General features: G+C 46.4%; 1 protein-coding gene across 1 annotated transcript in view; it reads right to left on the bottom strand.

Moving 5' to 3' along the window:
• LOC307134791 (NACHT, LRR and PYD domains-containing protein 3-like) overlaps nt 1–19,518 on the bottom strand; it is a gene marked incomplete at its 3' end in the record, with an annotated part of 177,276 nt that overhangs the window by 4,113 nt on the left and 153,645 nt on the right. The window contains exons 8-9 of the mRNA XM_079830788.1: nt 19,213–19,386; nt 19,083–19,129 (exon numbers count right to left, since the gene is read on the bottom strand). Of these exons, the coding sequence (XP_079686914.1) occupies nt 19,083–19,129; nt 19,213–19,386 (221 nt within the window). The remainder of the gene's footprint in view (nt 1–19,082; nt 19,130–19,212; nt 19,387–19,518) is intronic.

The raw sequence follows: 19,518 nt of genomic DNA, 5'->3' as shown, positions 1-19,518 counted from the left end.
TTGGACAACCTCTGTCCCGTTTCAACCAGGCCAGCCCGCACCACTCCCTCTGCCCCCTGGCTGTCTGATGTTCTCCGCGAACATCGTTCTGGGCTCCGGGCGGCAGAGAGGAAGTGGCGAAAAACTAAAAACACTACTGACCTGACCCTGTATCAGTCTCTCCTTGCTTCTTTCTCTGCTAATGTCTCCACTGCTAAATCTACATACTACCACAACAAAATCAACAACTGCTCTGACTCTCGTGCACTCTTCAGAACGTTCTCTTCACTCCTTTGTCCTCCTCCCCCCCCTCCTTCATCAACTCTTACAGCTGGCGACTTTGCATCATTTTTCACAAATAAAATCTCCTCCATCAGCAGCCAATTCTCCGCACCACAAACCGACACGCACATCTCAACAACCATCACACATACGCCCCCCTCTTTTTCTCTGCTCTCTGAAGCTGACATCTCCAAACTCATCCTTTCCAACCACCCCACTACCTGTCCACTTGACCCTATCCCCACTCACCTCCTTCAGGCCATCTCTTCTTCTGTTACTCCTGCACTCACTCACATTGTCAACACCTCTCTTCACACCGGGACTTTCCCCACAGCATTTAAGCAGGCTCGGGTAACCCCACTGCTTAAGAAACCCTCTCTGAACCCAGCACTTTTAGAAAACTACAGACCGGTATCCCTTCTGCCTTTCATTGCAAAGACACTCGAGCGAGTTGTTTTTAACCAGCTCTCTACGTTTCTTGAACAGAACAACCTCCTGGATATCAACCAATCTGGCTTCAAAAGTGGCCACTCAACTGAGACTGCCCTGCTCTCGGTTACGGAAGCACTGAGACAGGCAAGAGCGGCTTCCAAATCCACAGTACTTATCTTACTGGATTTGTCTGCTGCTTTTGACACAGTTAACCACCAGATACTCCTGTCAACTCTCATGGAGATGGGCATCTCAGGAACTGCTCTCCAGTGGCTCAAGTCTTACCTCTCAGGTAGGTCCTTCAGAGTGTCATGGAGAGGTGAAGTGTCTAAGTCACATCATCTAGCCACTGGAGTTCCGCAGGGCTCAGTGCTTGGACCACTTCTCTTCTCCATCTACATGTCATCACTGGGAACTGTCATTCAGAAACATGGCTTTTCCTATCATTGCTACGCTGACGACACTCAACTCTACTTCTCATTTCAACCAGATGATCCCACGGTTGGTGGTCGTATCGCTGCCTGCCTAACAGACATTTCTGCCTGGATGAAGGAACATCACCTGCAACTCAACCTTCCAAAGACAGAACTGCTTGTGGTCTCAGCCAACCCAGCACTTCATCATAATCTCTCCATTCAGCTAGGATCATCAACCATAACTCCGTCCAGGACAGCCAGGAATCTTGGAGTTGTGATTGATGATCAGCTAAAATTCACTGACCACATTACTGCAACATCCCGGTCCTGCAGATTTGCGTTATACAATATTAGGAGGATCAGACCCTTCCTATCAGAGCAGGCCACACAACTCCTGGTCCAAGCTCTTGTTCTCTCCAGACTGGACTACTGTAATGCTCTTCTAGCGGGCCTTCCGGCATGCACTATCAAACCCTTGCAACGGATCCAGAACGCAGCGGCGAGGGTGATCTTTAACGAGCCGAAGAGAGCGCACGTCACGCCTCTCTTCATCAGTCTCCACTGGCTGCCAATAGCTGCTCGCATCAAATTCAAGTCACTGGTGCTCGCCTTCAAAGCAACCACTGGCTCTGCACCAATATACCTAAACTCGCTTGTTCAGACTTACACACCCTCCAGGAGCTTACGGTCTGCCAGTGAACGACGCCTTGTAGTGCCATACCAAAGAGGCATGAAATCACTCTCACGGACCTTTTCCTGGACTGCCCCCACCTGGTGGAATGACCTGCCGATCTCAATTCGAGCCGCCGAGTCTGTAGCCATTTTCAAAAAACGGCCTAAAGACACGTCTTTTCCAGCAGCACCTAACCAATCAAGAATAGCACTTAACATTCCATTCGATTCATTTTCTGTCTGTCTAATTTATTAAAAAAAAAAAAAAAAAAAAAAAAAAAAAAAAAAATTGTCGTGTGTTCTGTGTTAGATTAACTGAGACTTGTTACAGCACTTGCATACTGTAGCCCTTGACCGTTCTAGTTGCTTCTATTGCTCTCATTTGTAAGTCGCTTTGGATAAAAGCGTCTGCTAAATGACTAAATGTAAATGTAAATGTAAATTTTTTCAAGGTTTTTGTGTCCTGTGCGCATTTCTATCTTTATCTTTCACGAAGAATGGAGCTAGGCTGCATATGTGCACTGTTATGAATTCCCGTGCGGCCGCGCAGATTACTTTCACTTTAGAATGAGATTTTTTTAATTGCGTCTGTTCTCTAACTGAACGAAATTATTTTTATTACTATAAAACAATCAAAATGATATCGATACGACTGTTTATAATTTCATACAGCTATATCTATAACGAAAAAACATTTTCAAGTCTTTACATCATATCCGGGAGATAAATCAGTAAATTCGAGTAAAATCACAGCTTATCTCGTGCGAATGTGCCAAGCAAAACTCAGATGTGGGGGAGTAATTTCTAAATCACTTTCTAAATTATCAGGTCCCCGGATAATAGCCTACTTATCCCGTGCGAATGGGGCTTTAGTTGTTGTTGTTGTTGTTGTTTTTTTACAGTGGGTCATAATATAGGGGTCATAATACAGTGGGTCATATATATGTCAAAAAATTGACAAAATGTAAAATGTATACCTTGAATGCAATGTAAGTCGCTTTGGATAAAAGCGTCTGCCAAATGCATAAATGTAAAATGTAAATGTAAATATAGCTTATCTTTGTCAGTGCGTTTTGTGGTGTTAGAAATTGTTTTTCTGCGCATTTTCGCACAAACTCAAAACGTGCGTACACCACCTCCTGAGCTGGCGTAGGATTTGAGCGTGCCGTACGCCAACGGCCATATTGATAAATCTCAAAGTCACTGTGGTTTTGGGTGTACGCTGGAAATTTGGTGTACGCACTTTTGATAAATGAGGGCCATTCAGTGTGAGACTCACACACTCGGCTTCAGTTGGGGACACTAAATGCTCCACTAAATGACTGATCTGCCCATTGTCACTGTATGATAATTGAAATGAGCTGATGACATCACCGTTTTCTCCAGAGCGGCTGTACGGCCCAATCAAATTCTGTTGCATTATTTTCCTGTTTAACACTGTGAAGCTGCTCTGAAACAATCTGCATTGTAAAAAGCGCTATATAAATAAAGTTGACTTGACACACTCGGTCTTTGTCAGACACGTGTGTTTATTATGTGTGATGTCTCCAGTCAAAGACTGAAAAAACACATCTCAGAGCAAAGAGGACACTGACCACACGCCGACACACAACTCAGAGCAGGTCACTCTCAATATGACAAAACAAAGCCTCAAATTCTGTCAGTTTTATTCTGAGATTCACTCAATAAATGTGTTTTCCTCTGTTTAATGTGGCGTGACAGATCGTTGTAGCGCCTCAGTTCAAGCGGCATCTCTTCCTCTTCACTACGAGTTACAGCAGCAAATAAACATGAATGAACATCAGAAGATACAGAACAACTGACTGACATCAATCCTGTGTCATGTGATCATCCATCAGTGTTTCAACCGCAGAAAGACGTCAAGCTTGAGGACAATATGTCACGCAACATTACATTTACCTCCGGAAAGCCATTCAATGACAAGAAACTCGACAGTTAACTAGAAAAATAACTCTAGAGAGTTCACTATATTATATATTCATTATATCTCTACTCTTATTAAAGAGTTATGACTATAGTTATTATTATAAAACTGGAGGCTTCTCTATAGTTTAGAGCATTAGTTGAGATATTCAAATATTAACACACTTTATAACAATATTCATTAGTTATAAACATTCAAACGAGTCCTCATAACATTTTAAAGCCACAATGTACAGAACATCACACAAAGATATAGAAGAAAATGTAGAAACACATTTTGGATAAATAAACCTAAAAAATTATAAATTAATAACTGCAGAAAGGCCAAACTGCAGATCTGCAAATTAAATCGGCCTGTGCTAGCACACTCTCAGTAGCGCAACACTGATGCTCCGAAAAACGATCAAATATTCATTTACAGAATTAAATTAGAACAGAATATACCTTTCTAATAAATACAAATTAAAAACGCAATAAGTCGTATGTGTATAAACCGGTGTGTGTAATCAGATTAGCCGCTTTCACACAGCAATCCCGGGAAATTAGCAACGGCGTTCTGACTTTTTACCGGTAAGAGACCGTTCACACATCAGCACCAAAATACGGTAAATTCTTTAAACGCTGCGCCGCTCTTCATTCGCCCGCATGAGAAGAAGTGCTTTAGTTTCACTATCTGTTCAATTTGACAACATATGACGTCTTGTGAAAGGCATAAGGAATGATCAAACAGAACGCGTGTTTGCTCTTAAAAACACAAGACGGGTATAATAGTATCAAACAGCAGAGCCGCAGCACTGATGAATGGAGAAGAAGGCTGGGTCTCGAGTGTTGAAGCTGCGAGACGTGGCTCAACGGTCAAAGATGATCATTTACCAGTAAAGACTGTGTGTGAAAGGGGCTATTGAGCACCCCATACAGCCAAAAGGGCATGATCCTCGTTTCATAACACCTCTGCGGAGATTCACCTGTGAGATTGGTAGTGGAATCAGGCTCTTCCTGTCGAATCTTCAACTATTCGGGGTCACCCCTACATTGTAATATGTTGATTAATCTCATATTTGATGCGTTGGGTTGGGTTTACTCAGTTTCCCAGTGTTCATTCTTCAGCTTCAGCTCAAACGCAATGCCACACATTATGATTGGGTAATTAGAAACAATCTCATTCCTCTTAGATGTAGATTGATGATGCATTATTGATAACTAGCAGTGGAAATAAAACTGCCCATCACTAGTAGCTCTGTCAGAACTTTATATTAATGAATGAATCCTAATGACTTCTTCAAAAGAGAAGATGCTCTCTTCATGATCCACACATAAGAACTCACAGGAGTTCATGAACCTTCCCTGAGAGGCAAGTGATGTTTATACACCACGGTCTGATGTGAGATATATTCATAAATCACCATCAACAGTTAAAGGAAATATTCTGTGTGAGCCTTTACTCCAAAAAGAAGTTTGAATACTCCATTGAGCCTTGGTTTATTCAGAATAATTGTGATATTTTCTTGTTTTCTTGTGGCTTATATGAGTCGAGTTCAGTCTGTAGCCAAACTAAAGATATCTCATGCTCATCTTCTAATAACAGTGAAGTGATAACTTGAGGCAGTGTGTTCACTTTACAGGTGGAGCATTCGCCCTCTCTGCTCCTCTCTGAGGGAATGAGCTGAGACCATCAGCTGAACACATCTCTCTCACAAGCACTTAAAGGCTGAGTTCACACACACATTACAGCTCTGTCATCATTCACTCGCCCTCATGTCGTTTCAAACCCGTAAGACCTTCGTTCATCTTCAGAACACAAATGAAGATCTTCTTGATGAAATCTGAGAGCTCTCTGTCCCTCCATTGACAGCGACACAACTTGTTTAGGATGCAGATTTAGTTGCACAAGCGCCTCGTGAAGGAACACAGACTGAACGATCTTTGACTATTACCAAGTCTTAATGTGTTTTATGTTTATATTGTTATAGCAGGGCTGTCAACTCTCATTCAGAGTGAGACTCACACACTCGACCCTTAACTGAAATGCATAGAGTGATTTAATTATGGTAAACAGAAGCTCAAACATGCTCACATGTTTGCAAATGTAGATGTTATTATTAAATTGTAAAATGTAATAAATTCCTCTTAGTTATTTATATTGTTTATGTGGTTATTGAGGTTATTGTATAGTGCTATTCATCTGTTTCAGTCACATGATCTTCTGCCCATCCACCATATTTATGACTAAGGTCCCGATCAGACAGAACGTGTTCTTCAGGTTTGAAAGCACGAGGCGCACCGCACTGCCTTTTTGGTTAACTTTTATCATTTAGAAAAGAGGAGTGCGCTGTGGTTTCTTTATGTTGCTAGGTAACCACCGAATCAGCTGTCCTGTCAGTCTAATGGTGCGTTCACACCGGACGCGATTCGAGTGATTTACATGTTAAGTCAATGCAGAGACGCGAAATGGCATTCTGCGGCGCGATTCGCGCGAATGAGGCGGCGAGATTCGCGCGATTCGCGCGATTGAGGCGGCGAGAAGGACGCGACTTGAGCGTTTTGAACGCGCGATTCGCGCGAATCGCGTGAATCGCGCGAAACGCTCAAGTTGAAAAATCTGAACTTTGGCGGATATTTCGCGCCGCGTTAACCAATCAGGAGCTTGCTCTAGTAGTGACAACAATGAAGAGAAAATCTGTATATTGATATCTGGTTCAGACAATATGATTATCACTGTGATAACATTAAATTACATGAAACACAACCCAGTCTCTTTTTGTTAAATGCAAGTTTATGTATGATCAATAATACAAAAGTATCAGTAATGTATAACAAGCTATACATGAAACAAAGCAACAATGCAGTCAAACATTCAAAGTCAGTGCTAGTAGGCTAACGTTACAACTGCAACGTACAGTTATAGCCTAAAAATATAAAGTAATGAAACTTATCTTTGCCCTCAGCCTAAACGATTTGCCAGGGAACAAATTATAGATCCATGAGACCAAAGATCGGCCGTTACAAGACGAATTATAGCTCGAGACACACCACAGAGACATCAGAGCCAGCGGGAGACGGCAGAAGGACTGGCCGAGGAAAGGTTGCCCTCGCCGGCTTTCACGTGCGCTGAGCGCGCTGTCCGCTGGAGCTCACAGCTCCGACAACGGCAGATAAAATGTTCAAATAGGCACTGTTTATGTAAATAAACCACAGATTTGAGCTTTAAACAACTACATTATCGACTGAAAAAGTCTTAAAACTACGTTTTGTCACACATTAACAGTAGATATGAACAAAAAAAAAGACATGTAAACACAGCCCATGTCAGCCATTTCTCAACGAGACGAGCTGCTGGCGGAAGCCCCGCCCATGACGCGAATTCGCATCTGTTGTGCAGTGAATGTCACACGCGATTCGCGCGAATTTCACGCGCGATTCGCGCGAGTAAACTCAAAATGTACACGCGTCCACCTTCGCGCGATTAGCGCGAATTATTCGCGCGAATCGCGTCCGGTGTGAACGCCACATAATCGAGGATTATAGCACGAGCGCTCTAGAATCTGGTTTTGCACTGTGGTAGTTGCGGTTTGTTAAGTCATACAGCTCCGGGTAACCCGCGATAGCCACCACAAGTTTCTCCTCAATCATTGCCGTCTCCAGACGTTCAAAAGCAACTGTAAACTTCCATCACCACAACCGAAGACCCGCCTCTCCATTCATGCGATTGGACAATGGCAACCCAAGAATTAAATAATGTTTTTATTTCTATAAAAAGCAAAACTAAACTTCACCCTCACACTCTGTCATGACAATATTGCACAAGATCTCATCACATTATTTAATTTTTGTCATGTGATTCCCATGCCCTCATGTGATCTTGTCATGTTCTGTCATTGGTTCATGTCTGATCATTGTTCACAGGTGTCCCTTGTCTTGTCACTAGTCTCTGTGTATTTAACCCCTAGGAGTATGAGCTGTTCCCTTTCGTTCAGTCACTACGACGTACGTTAGTGACTAACGAATGGGGGTTTCGCTTAGAAGCCAATCATCTTCGAGTATTCAACAGCGCCCAATGGCAGTGCCAATGCCATTGGCATGCGGAATTTGCATGCGTAACTCCGCCCCACCTCGTGGGTATATAAGGAAGTACGCTGGCAACATCGCATTATGTTTCTGCTTTGGAGCCAAGAGGATCTCTTCACTCCTACAAGCCTGAATTCTGAAGTCTTCTCTTCAGTCTTCGAGACCAGCGGTTCTCCAGGGTGTTGGTGTTACGGCGCGTTCCAGCGATCTCATGCTGCCTGCCTGCTGATCTGTGCAGTGATCTGCAACAGCTGTGTGTGTGTTTCCCTGGGCGCTTCGGCACTCTGCAGAGCTTTCCTCTCACAAAAAGAGCTTGCGCGTGGCACGTCTTTTTCAAGACGTTTCGCCCGTGCATTTCCGGGTGCGATCGATCTCCGTTGCTGTCTATGGGCACATTCACTGCTCGATGTGTTTGGGCTTCAGCACGTTCGGGCAGTGTTTGTGGATGCGTCATGTTCCCACTGCGGGAACGTGACCATCGCAATGTTGCGGTCGAGACTCAGTGATCTCCGTGAGGAGAGAGAGTCCCCTCTGCCACACCCCAATCTACCGTCTCCGAGAGAGGTGGTACTTTGGCTGGTGGCCAGGGTGACCTGAGTGCGGTGCCGTGGTATTAAGAACCCCGACGATCATTCCTCGGGCCACGCCCCCTCTCGCACATTGCTTAAACCCGCGAGTGTTGGACTGAAACAGCGGCCCGTCTCTGACGCCTCGTTCGTTTCGTTCACGCTCCAGATAGCAGTGAGATGTCGATCGCCGCATCCCAAGGTGGGCTGGAGTCCTTTGGGGATGACGATTAGGAGTTGTGCTCCGCCTCCGGGTGTGTCAGCGCTGCCTGATCCGACCTAAAGTTGACAGCCATGTTATCTCGGGCAACCGCGAGTCTCGCGCTGGTGTGGAACTCCGCCCAGTCGCGAGTGCTCGTGGTTGCGCGATTGGTTTTTGGGGACGGCACCCGACAGCTGTTGGGTACCTTTCGCTCCCGAGGTGCATGAGGAGATCACGCGGTCCCGGAAGTCCCCGTGCTTCCCGCGATCGTTTGGTGGCCTCCTCCACCTTCTCTGCCCTTGATGGGGCCGCGGCCTAGGGTACACTGGGGCCCCCTCACCCCCACTGTTGAACTCTCTGTTGCGCACTACGGTGTCCACAGAGGGCTTGACGTGGCGTGGTGTGGCTGTCCTAAGCACCCTCCCAAAGCCTGTGGGCTCGTCTACTTCGGTGGCGTGGTCCTGCAGAGCTACGGGCAGGCCGCCGCCCCTTTGCACATGCACAAGGGTGGAGCCGACCCAGGGCTCTTCATTGAGCTGCGTGCCACAACTGATCCCGCCCCCGGGCGGTGAAGGTGGCCACACGCTCCCTGGGTCGGGAGATGTCCACAGCTGTGGTCCGGGAGAACACCTGGCCTTACCTGGTGATGTGGAGGACGTTGAGCGGGCCCGCCTCCTCAACTCACCCATATCCCAGGCTGGCCTCTTCGGCGGCGCGGCTGAGAACTGCGCCCAACGGTGCACCAGCCGCCGGCTCAGTCGCCTCAGTCCGCTCGCCGCCGAGGGCGCCCTCCCTCCTCCCGCCCGGCCCCAGCAGCAGCCTTCACCCGGGCCGCGCCGTGGAGGTGGTTGAGGATGACGCTCAGTCCGCTCCCCAGCCTGGTTAAACGCCAGGCTGGAGGTGGACAACTCAGAGATGGGTTCCAGTTCTTCCCAGGGGATAGTAGCAGGACCTCTCCTTCCCCCGGTGGAGGGCCGGGGGAAAAATCCTTCCGCTGCTGGCCCCCGGGCTAGCAGCGCTTGGGAAGAACTCATGTCCCTGTCTCTGAGGACCCAGAGACCGGTGATGACAGTGCGCGCCACCCACGGGTCCCGCCACTCGCATCCCTCTCTGTCGCCAGCCTCCTGGCAGAGCAGACCCCAGTGGAACGCACGTCCTTCCCTGGTCTCCTCTGTCAGGACGCAGCCGTTAACCGCACCCCCACACCGGGACGCCCAACAGCCTCCCTTGTCCGGGTCGGTAACGCTGCATCGCTGCCCCCCACCGGGTACACCTGTAGTCCGATTGACCCCGCTGGTGCAGTTCCTGGGAGCCTGGCTTCAGATTCCAGGGCTGTCCCGCTGGGTCGCGAAGACAGTCAGGTGCGGCTACGCGATTCAGTTCGCGCAGGTTCCTCCCTGCTTCCGGGGAGTCCGTTCCACTATGATCGGGGCCAATGCCCCCGTCATGCGAGCGGAGGTTGCCACCCTACTGGCGAAGGGTGCGATCGAACCTGTCCCTCCAGCCGAGATGAATTCCGGGTGTTACAGCCCGTACTTCATTGTACCCCAAAAGACCGGTGGGCTTTGACCGATCCTGGACCTGCGCGTCTTAAACCGTTACCTTCACCGGTTTCCGTTCAAGATGTTGACAGCGAAACGCCTTTTCGAATGCGTTCGTCCAGACGATTGGTTGGCAGCGATCGACCTGAAGGACGCCTACTTCCATGTCTCCATTCTACCTCGACACAGACCGTTCCTACGGTTTGCTTTCGAGGGGCGGGCATATCAGTACGCAGTTCTACCATTCGGGCTATCTCTGTCCCCTCGCGTCTTTACAAAGATTGCCGAGGCAGCCCTTGCGCCCCTTAGGCAGCACGGGGTTCGCATCCTGAACTACCTCGATGACTGGCTCATACTGGGTCACTCTCGAGAGCAGGTTTGCGGACACAGAGATTTGGTGCTCCATCACCTAGCCCGTCTGGGCCTTCGGGTCAACTGGGAGAAGAGCAAACTTTGCCCCGCGCAGAGGATCTCTTTTCTCGGTATGGATATCGACTCGGTCGCCATGTGCGCGCAGCTTTCGAGCGAGCGCGCGCAGTCTCTGCTGACTTCCCTTCGTCAAATCGAGGGCAAGAGTGCGGTTCCACTGAAACTATTCAGAGGCTCCTGGGGCATATGGCATCTGCAGCCGTGGTGACGCCGCTCGGATTGCTTCATATGAGACCGCTTCAGCACGGGCTAGGCGATCGAGTCCCGAGATGGGCATGGCGGTCTGGCACGCTCCGGGTACAAGTGACTCGGGCCTGCTTACAGACTCTCACCCCGTGGTCGAACCTCAGTTTTCTACGGACCGGAGTGTCCTTAGAACGAGTTTCCAGGCATCTTGTTGTATCAACAGATGCATCATCCACGGGCTGGGGTGCCATGTGCAATGGACAAGCAGCCGCGGGCTCCTGGATAGGACCCCAGCGCCTTCTGCATGTCAATTGCCTCGAGTTGCTGGCAGTACGGTTCACCCTGCACCGCTTCCGAGCGTTGCTGAGGGGTCAACATGTACTAGTCAGGACAGACAACACGGCCGTAGTAGCGTACATCAACCACCAGGGCGGTCTACGCTCCCGCCGTATGTCTCAACTCGCCCGCCATCTCGTTTTGTGGAGTCAGAAGCGCCTGAGGTCCCTTCGTGCTGTCCAAATCCCAGGAGACCTGAACCGTGCAGCCTACGAGCTCTCATGGATTCAGCCTCTCCCCGGAGAATGGAGACTCCACCCCCAGACGGTCCAGCTGATATGGGAATGGTTCGGCGACGCACAGGTAGATCTGTTGCCTCCCAGGACTCTTCCCATTGCTCCCTGTATTATTCCCTGACCAAGGGCACCCTTGGCACGGATGCACTGGCGCACAGCTGGCCGTCAGGGCTACGCAAGCATGCGTTTCCCCCAGTGAGCCTCCTTGCACGGGTACTGTGCAAGATCAGGGAGGACAAGGAGCAGGTCATGTTGGTCGCCCCGTATTGGCACGGCCAGGCCTGGTTCTCAGAACTTATACTCCTTGCGACAGCCCCTCCCTGGCCTATTCCTCTGAGCCTCCTCACTCAGAGACGGGGCACCTTTTGGCACCCGCGTCCAGCGTTCTGGAAGCTCCACGTGTGGCTTCTGGACGGGACGCGGCAGGTTTGAGTAGCCTTCCACCTGCGGTGGTCGCTTCCATCACTTCCGCTAGAGCTGAGTCTACGCGACGTCTCTATGCGTTGAAGTGGAACCTCTTCGTCACATGGTGTTCTTCCCGCCAAGAAGACCCCTGGAAATGCCCGATCGGGTCCGTGCTATCGTTTCTCCAGGAGGGGGTGGAGCGAAGGCTGTCTCCCTCCACCCTTAAAGTGTATGTGGCCGCAATATCTGCCTACCACGATCTCCTGGGAGACAAAAAGGTTAGTCAGCACGACCTGATCATCAGGTTCCTTAGGGGGGCGAGGTGACTGAATCCTCCTCGCTCTCCTCTCGTTCCCTCTTGGGACCTCTCAGTAGTCTTAAGTGCTCTGCAGAGGCCTCCCTTTGAGCCTTTGCGGTCGGCTGAGATTAAGTTCTTGTCTATGAAGACGGCTCTGCTGACCGCATTGGCCTTGCTTAAGAGGGTCGGGGACCTGCAAGCATTTTTCGGTTGACGAAGCGTGCCTTGAGTTCGGGCCGGCTAACTCTCACGTGATCCTGAGACCCCGGCCCGGATATGTGCCCAAGGTTCCCACCACTCCGTTCCGAGATCAGGTGGTGAACCTGCAAGCGCTGCCTTTGGAGGAGGCAGACCCAGCCTTGGCATTGCTCTGTCCAGTACGCGCTCTCCGCGCCTATGTAGACAGTACGCGATGTTTCAGGACCTCAGACCAGCTCTTTGTCTGTTATGGTGGAGAGCGGAAGGGAAGTGCTCTCTCAAAGCAGAGGTTGTCTCACTGGATAGTGGACACCATTGTTTTGGCTTACCAGCAGCAAGGTTGACCATGTCCCCTTGGTGTGAGGGCACACTCCACCCGGAGTGTGGCCTCCTCTTGGGCTCTAGCGCATGGCGCCTCGCTAACAGACATCTGTGATGTGATCCCAGAGCTGGGATCCACATCTCGGCGGACATGTCGTGGACGACCAACACCTCCAGCCTGGTCAAGAAGGCTCACCAGCGCCTCTTCTTCCTGAGGACACTGAGGAAGAATCAGCTCTCCTCGGCTATCCTGGTGAACTTCTATCGCTGCGCAATAGAAAGCATCCTGACCAACTGTGTCGCAGTGTGGTATGGGAGCTGCTCTGTTGCGGAGCGCAAGGCACTGCAGCGGGTGGTGAAAACTGCCCAGCGCATCACAGGGACTCCACTACCTGCCATCGAGCACATCCAGAGGAAACGCTGTCTGCATCGAGCTCGCAGCATCCTCAAGGACTCCTCTCACCCAGCCCACAGACTGTTTTCTCTCCTGCCCTCCGGCAGGCGTTTCAGGATCCTCCGGACCAGGACCAGCAGACTTAAGAACAGTTTTTTCCCCAGAGCTGTCTCTTTATTGAACTCAAACCCCCGTTGATCCACTTCCCTCATAAACTGCTAACTCTCCTACCTCACATCTTCCTTCACTTTGTTATTTGCACTATCGACTGTTTATTACAGTAACAACTGTTTACATATGCATCTTGCACTGCCATATCTTAACTGGATTATGCTCATTTGCACTGCCGACTGTATTTATAGTACCAATGTTTACATTTGTATTTTGCACCGTACTTCTAACTGTAACATGCAACCACTTTCCACTGCACTTTACACTTTCGGATAGCTCTGTCCATAATTTATTGCACTACCCTAATCCACTGCTATTCCTCATATTAGCCTAACATATTATTGTATACCTCTATCTGTAAAATTCTGTTTATAGTAATAGCCATCTGTATATTGTATTCATAGTACATATTCACCTGTAAATTCTGTTTATAGTAATAGCCATCTGTATATTTATTCACTGTACATATTCACCTGTAAATTCAGTTCTGTTTATAGTAATAACGTCTCTCTATTTATACATATTTATATATATTCAGTACATATCCATGTCCTGCACTTACGCATCCATTGTATATCCTGCACTTGCTGCTATTGCACTTCTGGTTAGACCTAAACTGCATTTCGTTGCCTTGTACTTGTACTTGTGTAATGACAATAAAGTTGAATCTAATCTAATCTAATCTAATCTGCAGAGCTGCAGGCTGGGCGACACCCAACACATTCGCCAGATTCTACAATCTCCGAGTGGAGCCAGTGTCCGACTATGTACTCGCCCCTACGGGTGGCCGGTAATGGGCCAGGCTCAGGTGTCTTCGCTTGCTCGCCATTCCACTCCAAGGACTGGATACGTGCGATATTTTCCCTCAGGTGAGCTCCCCGAGAGCCCTGAGCTCCTCCAGCACTGCTTACGCCGACATCAGTTCAGTCTGCCCTTTCGAGCCCAGACCCTCATGTCCGGCCAGGTGCTCCGTGTGCATGGTTCCCCTCCGGCGACCCCCACACGAGTATTTCCACCGTAAGCCTCCTCAGTGAGCAGGTGTCTTTCCCTTGGCAAGTCCCTGCCACCCCTAGGGTTAAAAATCCACCTTCGGCTGGTACCCTAGAGATCTTCCATATGCAGCCCTTAGCGGGTCATATGTGTGTTCTTAAGTCCTCCCTACGGGTAGGCATCTTGGCATTCCCTCACTGGGATATGCTTCCCAGTGTACCTTGGTAATCCTGTGATAAGTGGGAGTCCTTCGTCCGTACTAGTCTTACGACAGGGTACTCACACTTACGCAGGGCACTGGATGACAGCTGAGTGGCGTTGTTGAATTGGAACCCCCATTCGTTAGTCACTAACGTACGTCGTAGTGACTGAACGAAAGGGAACGTCTCGGTTACGTATGTAACCCTCGTTCCCTGAGGAGGGAACGGAGACGTACGTTTCCTTGGCCACATCAGCTGTGCTGCCTGGAACGCGGGAGTTCAGTCTTGGCTCCTGCAACAGTAACATAATGCGATGTTGCCAGCGTACTTCCTTATATACCCACGAGGTGGGGCGGAGTTACGCATGCAAATTCCGCATGCCCATGGCATTGGCACTGCCATTGGGCGCTGTTGAATACTCGAAGATGATTGGCTTCTAAGCGAAACCCCCATTCGTTAGTCACTAACGTACGTCTCCGTTCCCTCCTCAGGGAACGAGGGTTATATACGTAACCGAGACGTTTTGGGGCCCTTTAGAAGTTGACATACTCTGACATTTGTGTTTTTTTTCAGTTGCTTATAAACATATTAATGGCAGAAGTGTAAATACACTGTATTCAGCACAAACTGGGCTACCATAATATTGGAGCAACATGTAACATGTGAGAAAAATGTTTATGCATGATTTTTGAAAAAACGAAGACATTTTTTTTTTTTTAAATTAAGGTCTCAAAACACACAATAGATATGTGTTCACAAGACTTTTGACTCCAGGGTGTATTTGCATTGAGTTTTTGCATCAAACTGATGTGAGAATCACAAGACAAAAATTACTAAGAACATTTTTTCTAAATTTTTTGTGCCATTTTATTTTTTGTTTTTGAAAGTAGTCTCATGGTAAAAAATTAAATAATAAATAATTAAAATGAAGATACAATTTATACAAAACGAAATTCACTTTAAAGAAAGCAATTCACTATCTACAAAAAAAAAATCCCTTTCTACAAAATAAAACTCGATATTAACTCGATAAAACAAACATTGATATTAAATTAAAAAAATAACATTAGGCTATAATATTTAAATATCAATGTGTAGAAAAATACGTTTGACTGGTACTATATTTATAGCATCTGAGCAGACATTTGTGAATAAAAGCTTTATTGCTGTGACACTAGGCTCTTTTACAATAAACACATTATAATCTGTCCAAAACAGGCCAAATAAATCTTGTCTAAACAGTCTTGCATGTATGACATGCAGCAGGATTCGTATTTAAACGGTCTTTGTGCGTTTAATATTCACAGATGCTAACAGAATAAACTTAACAGAATAAAGCCTACCTTACAATCAGCCCTTGCTTTAAGAAATGAACAGCTTTTCATTAGGTTTCTTCATGAGCTTTTCTTCGCAACGCGTGTCAAAACGATGTAACTGAAGTAGGCTATAGCAGTACTTGATGTGTTTATTTGAGTTGATGTGTGGGCGTCTCAGTATTTGAATCTCAATAAAGCGCGTGTTCCGTGGGCGTGGTCGCATTAGCGGATAATGAACTGGCTCGCGAAAGACTGACATCTATCACTTTTCAACCAGATTACATAAACACAGCATATTTGTTTTCGATTTGGTTTACATTGTTTAAAACCCGACATTTCAACGTTTCTTTAGACATATGTCTCATGTTTGTGAGACAAGTATTCACTAAGCTAGAGGTCCTTTTCTGAAGACTATCTGAATTAATGTCTTTGAGAGAGAGGCTGCAGATTGTGCATCATGTTTGTTTTCTTTATTATGCAAAAAGCAAAACATTTTGTTTTTATTGTGACTGTACACAAAAAATTTAAACTTAACAGATTATAATGATGTATAACACTTGCCTGAATGATAAAAAAGACAGTTATTTGAGTCTCTTTGGCACTGATAAGAAAAAAAGAGCTGATCGCACCGGCGCGACCTTCGACTCGAGAGGGTTAAGCCCTCATGTTTGCCATGTGTCTTTATCTGATATTGATCGTGTAACCAGTGATGGTGAGTTTCTGTTGTAAAGTCAAGTCAAGTCTAGTCTAGTCTGTTTTTGTATTGCCAAGTCAAGTCTTCTTTTATGTTTTGAATTTTGATTTTGGAATAAACTGCACTTGGGTTCGTAAACTTGCCTCTCCAGTGGATTCATGTTACACCTATTCCCTAATTCACAGTATCCGATCCTTTATTAACAAGACACCAGTTTTAATTTCATTAAGGGAACAAAATGTTTAAAACCAAATACGTTACATTAGGCTGCAGGTAAGAAACTTTGTTTGAAATATGTTTCCTTATGGTTTGGCTTTCCTTAGGGTCTATGTAACCTGTTCTGAAATGGGTCTATTATAATTTATATATTGCGATATATATCATTATTGCAAGAGGCTGCAATGTATATCGCAAAATGGATTTTAGGCCATATCGCCCATCCCTAGTGCAATGTCTTACGTACGTGAGCTAGAACAGGCATGTTTATTGCTCTGTAGCGCGATCCGTTTAGCTCCACAAGTCGGATCACAAGTTGAGGTTTGAAGTTGATTTCTCAATTCATCACCCCTTTAAAACGCAAGGTGCCCAGGGCGCATAAAGAGCACAACATCCTCACAGCCAATAGAAAACTAGTAAAAAAATTTGCAATTACATGATTCTTAATTGTGTGGAAGTATAACCTTAACTTTCTTTTAAAAGTCTTCTCATTCTTGCATGTTGTACTGATGGTACTGTAATATTTAAACAACATTCAATTAATAACAAGAAAACCAGTCATTTTAACATTAAAGAAACATTTCAAATCAAAGTTCCCACAACGTTTTGAAAATGGGGTCATTTTGTTAGCTGGGCTCCATTGTGAGGACATTTGGTAGTAAAACCAGAGATCATTGTGGGGACCAGCCAGTGGTTCAAATGAGAAAAATTAATAAATTATGCTTATTTAAAATTGTAAAAAAATTGTAAAAATTGCAAAATATCGATTCTTAGATACATACAGATATAATAAAAAAAGATACAGTATCGACATTCTAGCCCTTAGTATCGATACTCCGCCCAGCCTTCAGGGGGCGCAGCGGCGCCCGCGATTTTCAAAAAAGTCATGGAAAATGTCGAAGATTTTAGAAGCGCCGTTGTCCCTGAAGGCAGATGTTTGGACGCATTTTGGTTTTAAAGCAAAGGAAGGAAACCAAGGGATCGATAAAACAAATGCAATCTGCAAGCATTGCCAGGCTTCTATACGCTACATCGGTAATACAACTAACCTGCGCGCCCACCTGCAAAGACACCATGCAGACAAGCTAGCTTCGCCGCAGCCCAAAAAAACATGGGACCCCACGCAAACTACTTTGGACAACACAACATCCAAGCTTCAGGTGCATTATATTTGCAAAGGTTTATGTCCCGACAGTGTTGTCGAGAACACAGGCTTTCGCTTTATGATCAACACGTTAGATCCCCGTTATGTGATCCCTACCCGCAGCTACATGACCGACAAAGCAGTACCGAGGATGTATGACAAAGTCAAAGACAATGTTAAGTCAGCCCTGAGTTCTGCCCCACGAGTGGCACTGACTTGTGATGGGTGGACATCGCGAGCCACGGAAGCTTTAGTTACAATCACTTGCCATTACGTTAACGAGGAGTGGGAACTGATGTCGCACGTTTTACAAACGCGAGCCATGCACAAGAGCCATACGGGGTCAAACATTGCAGAGTTACTGAAAGCAGCGCTGGAGGAGTGGGACCTCGTATCCAAAGACCCAGCTATTGTGACTGACAACGACGCAAATATGAGCGTCGCAGCGGAGCGGAAGTCTCTTGTCTCTTGCTGAGGGAAGTCCACTCAGTTGGTGGAAAGAGCACCAGAATGAATATCCACTAATGTCACGCCTTGCCAAAGTGTACCTGTGCATTCCAGGGACTAGTGTCTCCTCCGAGCGCGTTTTCTCTACGGCAGGCGATATTGTAACCGCACAGAGAAGTGTACTAAGCTCAAAGCATGTTGACCAACTTCTGTTTTTGAACAAAAATCTTAAGTCATAGGATAAAGCTAGCATTACCAAGAGTATCCTCAGGTTATTGTTTTGTTGCTGCAGTGATTTTTGTTCAACCTGCCTTTTTGAGGACAAACCTGGTTTAGCCTTAAGATTTTAAAAATCCATCCTGTTATGAGGTAGATTAGATTTGTTGTTGTGCCAAATGTTAAAGCAAGATGTAGCATTTAAGTGATTTCATAGTGAAATATGTTATGGCAGTACATGGTGTCACAAAAAAAAAATTATAAGAAGATTTAATAAGAAGAATAATAATAATAAGATTTTGTGCTTGTGTGAGCTCAGACTGTACCCTTGGAAAGTTAAATGTTGATTTGTGGTAATTTCCAGATTAATACAATTTGTGTACAATTAATCAGAGCACTTAAAGTTGCAAATATTTAAGCAAAATGCCCTTTGTTATAATGCACTTTTGTCTTCAATAAATTGAGTAAATGTGTTCAGCATTAACTAATTGGCTCTGGCCCATGTATTTTTATTGAATCGTATCACATTGTATCAAATCGTATCGAGACAGCTCTGTATCGAGGTACATATCGAATCGTGACCTGTGTATCGAGGTATGTATCATATCGCCAGGTTCTCCAAGGTATACAGCCCTAGTGAAGGGTAGGTTTAGGGGTATGGGCTTAGGGGACAGAAAATATGTTACATCAGTATAATAACAATAGAAGTAAGTCCCCACGAAGATACAAAAATCCAACATGTGTGTGTTTGTGTGTGTGTGTGTGTGTGTTTGATTGTAGACATACACTTTCGTGGTCCTGCTGTGATCCTTATCTCCCCTCCATGATCAACACTATAAACACACAAACACACATTAATGTAAATATACATCATGCACACATGCGTTCATTATGTCAGTATCAGTGTTTGACACACTTGAGTATCTGTAGTGAGCATTTCAGATCCTCCAGTTTGTCATAGAGTAGCTTGACTCCTGAATCTCCTGGGTGATTGTAGCTCAGATCCAGCTCTCTCAGGTGTGAGGGGTTTGAACTCAGAGCTGAAGACACAAAATCACAGCCGTCCTCTGTCACCATACAGCCAGACAACCTACATATGGATCAAAACAGCCTTGTCATCTATTTAGTTCTCTTTATACGTCTCACCAAAAACATTTTCATATTTGTCTTATTAAAGGGGGGGGGGGGGGGACACACTCAGTTTCAGTCAGTCTCATGTCCA

Source organism: Gobio gobio, assembly GCF_949357685.1.
Source record: "Gobio gobio genome assembly, chromosome: 12".
Taxonomy (NCBI): Eukaryota; Metazoa; Chordata; class Actinopteri; order Cypriniformes; family Gobionidae; genus Gobio; species Gobio gobio.
The sequence above is the reverse complement of the archived record's forward strand: the minus strand, read 5'-3'. Positions and strand labels throughout refer to the sequence as shown.